This window comes from Dysidea avara, chromosome 11 (assembly GCF_963678975.1).
Source record: "Dysidea avara chromosome 11, odDysAvar1.4, whole genome shotgun sequence".
Taxonomy (NCBI): domain Eukaryota; kingdom Metazoa; phylum Porifera; class Demospongiae; order Dictyoceratida; family Dysideidae; genus Dysidea; species Dysidea avara.
The window spans coordinates 3,537,542-3,540,537 of NC_089282.1; the positions used below are offsets into that span (position 1 = coordinate 3,537,542).

Genomic DNA, 2,996 nt, shown 5'->3' on the forward strand with positions numbered 1-2,996 from the left:
TTACCTAACCAATACTGCCTCATCATCAACAGGGAAAAGTGAGGCTGGTTTTTGGGTGATATTTTCACGGGCCACGCCCACTCCTTTGTGGTCCCTACTATACAATACTATCATACTGTATGATTAGTAAAATTTGTTTGTGGTTGACACTACTGGCCTTCACAAGTACACTACAAAATGGAAGGTATCTTGTGTGGTAGCTCTCTTTATTTGTTTTCTTGTTCATTCCATACAGCTCCTAACTACTCCAACTCGCCGGTGGCACTGGTGTGGAGTTATTATTGTGAATACTTGTCAACAGCTACTGCTGATTATGTCATATCTGTTTATCATGATAAATTTGTCAAGTTACCATGGGAAGAATTCCTTCCTGACCTTGCCAGTATTGAACACATGATCAAGGTGTGCTTATAACACTACTGAGCATATATGTGTGGTTATGTGTTGATTGTCCGATAGTTGAAGTTGAAGGACTATCACCCATCATCTTTCTTATTCCTGGGAGAGATCTCGTCTAGTATTGACTGGCTGGGTGTAGTCCAGTTGTACAAGTTAGTGTCACCCTTGGGCAAATAGAGAGAAACTGTGAGAGAGGAGTCAAAATGGCCACAGTAAAAAATGTATTCTGGGAATCGATATATGTATCAGTTTACCGTCAAACAATTTGTAGTCTTTAAAGTTTTGATCAGGAAAGAGTTTGTGACAAGTCTATTCTTCTCCACTGGTTCCCTCTATACAATAGTTCTTAGTAACACATGTTGTCATGTCATGTTCCTATAGCAATACAGAGCCTGAGTCTGACAAGATCACTACACTTGCTCCATTACATGACCTGCTACTACAACTCTTTGTCATGTTGTCCAATGAGTGTGGGAAAGTGTCTAACTCAGTAAGTTATCTACAATATAGTGTACAAGTAACTTAGTATATAAATATTCCTGGTTTTATGCAGACTTAAACAAGTACTAGCCAGACAATACTAGTATTTGAGAGTATTGCAGGTGCTCTAGTGGAGGCTCAATAATCTGACTCCCTGGGGGGACTAATGGGTTAACTGACTCGGAGGTTTTACCGTATAGCAGAGCACTCAGCTGCTCTAATAGAACAACCTACCTAATATAGTAACACTGGTGTTCAATTAACTAATCTATGAGTTGACATTTAATTTTCTCATCACAATTGTCAATGTCAACTATTCTGTTCCTTACAGACTGATATACTACATGTTCTTCATAAAGCACACAATTTCTACTGGCACTACCTGGACTCCAAGTATGTGCAATAGCACTGTACACCTATCACTTGGTCATATCCTGCCACAGGTCATTCGCTAATGTAACTGAATGGTTGAAGGTGTACAGTGAATCTTCACTGGTGTTGTTTAGTGGATCGTCCTTATCAGCATCCTTGAGGTTACTGGTTTTGAATTTATTTTGTGAAGACTGTGTTTGTGTGCAGTGTAACCTGTTGGATATTGCTAAAGTGCTCTTAGTAGTGGAATGTTGGTGTGCATACTGATATTTTTGTCAGCGTTCTAATCATGTAACGTCATGTGGAGCTGTCAATGTGATGGCAAACTCAGCCTTTTGTGCTTACTTTTGCGGTAATGACCAATGCCTACAGTCATGCTGACGCCCCACACAATTTGAATGGCTGATGAAAACGTCAGTACTAAATGTTACCATGAGCAAGTGTACTGATTATCAGTGTGTCCGCATTTTCACAAAATTCAGAGTTTCTTTTTCAGGGAGTTTTACTATAATGTGTGTTGTACATATGCATGTATGCAAACTTTGTGTTTATTTGTATTGTAGACTATTAAGGGTAGCTGCAGGATTCCCATCAAAAGAAGACTTGCCTCTTCATCCTGTAAGATAAATAGACATCTGACTCAGTTTATTGAATGCTCACATTCAGGAATCTTCTGACAAACAGAAGAGTTACATTGGACTGCTAGTGGAGTTAGTAAGCAAGTGTTCTTACCTACCAAACATTGAGCAACACCAGTATAGCGAAATTGTATCACATATGTTTCAACTGTTGGTAGATACTGCAGCATCAGGTTAGAACTGCAACCCACAAAATATTAACCCTAGCATTGATAGTGAAGGCTTTTTTGCATTTTCTTGTAGACGATTCTGAGTCAGGACAACAGCATGTGATAAAATTGTTAGAGGATGTATTTAACTTGCTCAACATTTGCAACCACTCTAATAATTCAGTTAATGGTTTTATAAACATTATTCATTCTGTCTATGATGTGTTACCTAAAGTGCACTTGATCTCTCTACTGTCAATCACTGCTGGTAAGATTGTGTAATTTGTATATACACATTCTAATCTACCCATGATCTTATTATAGCTTGTAGAGCTATTGCTGCCATCCCCACGATGGTCGATATTATAGAGAAATCAATTGAAGCATATTTTACATCACTGACAAAACCTGTTGATATTGCTAGTGGAGCTGCCCCAGACACTAATGGATATGGTTGGTACAATGTTGTCGGCTCCATGATAATTCCTGACACGATAATGGCTAAGTTTCGTGGTGATTGCGTGATCAAGTGTGCCTGTTTGACATTACATGCTATAATGCTACAAACATTACCAACTTGCCAGAACTTCGCTCAGGAGAGACACATGCTTGCTATGGTAATGGATTGGTGTATGCAGATTAAACTTGAGTAAGTTTTTAAAAATATTTTTAGATTGTTGAAATTGTTCCTGTTTCAGAGCTGCACACGAATACAAGATGTTTTTACTATGGGAGAAAGTGATGGGGCTATTACTGAGACAGTGTAGATACCAGGGTGGTTCGTCAGATCTTGTAAACAGTTTCTCTAACCTTGTACAAATGTTGGTGAAGTTTGGAGAAGACAAAACTTCAGAGGGATTTTTAGGAGCTATTGGTTTAGGGAAAAAATCACAATACACTATCAAGTGAGAGCAAAAAAATATTTTGGCTAAGGAAATATTTTCATTTTTTCTAACAG

At 38.4% G+C, this 2,996-nt stretch overlaps 1 protein-coding gene across 2 annotated transcripts in view; it reads left to right on the top strand.

Moving 5' to 3' along the window:
* LOC136238591 (ectopic P granules protein 5 homolog) overlaps window positions 1-2,996 on the top strand; it is a 53,974-nt gene that overhangs the window by 50,523 nt on the left and 455 nt on the right. For both annotated transcript variants that reach the window (XM_066029143.1, XM_066029144.1), the window contains 10 exons: window positions 236-402; window positions 460-551; window positions 781-889; window positions 1,211-1,272; window positions 1,323-1,412; window positions 1,815-1,869; window positions 1,918-2,062; window positions 2,133-2,306; window positions 2,363-2,687; window positions 2,737-2,943. In XM_066029143.1, the coding sequence (XP_065885215.1) occupies window positions 236-402; window positions 460-551; window positions 781-889; window positions 1,211-1,272; window positions 1,323-1,412; window positions 1,815-1,869; window positions 1,918-2,062; window positions 2,133-2,306; window positions 2,363-2,687; window positions 2,737-2,943 (1,426 nt within the window). The remainder of the gene's footprint in view (window positions 1-235; window positions 403-459; window positions 552-780; window positions 890-1,210; window positions 1,273-1,322; window positions 1,413-1,814; window positions 1,870-1,917; window positions 2,063-2,132; window positions 2,307-2,362; window positions 2,688-2,736; window positions 2,944-2,996) is intronic.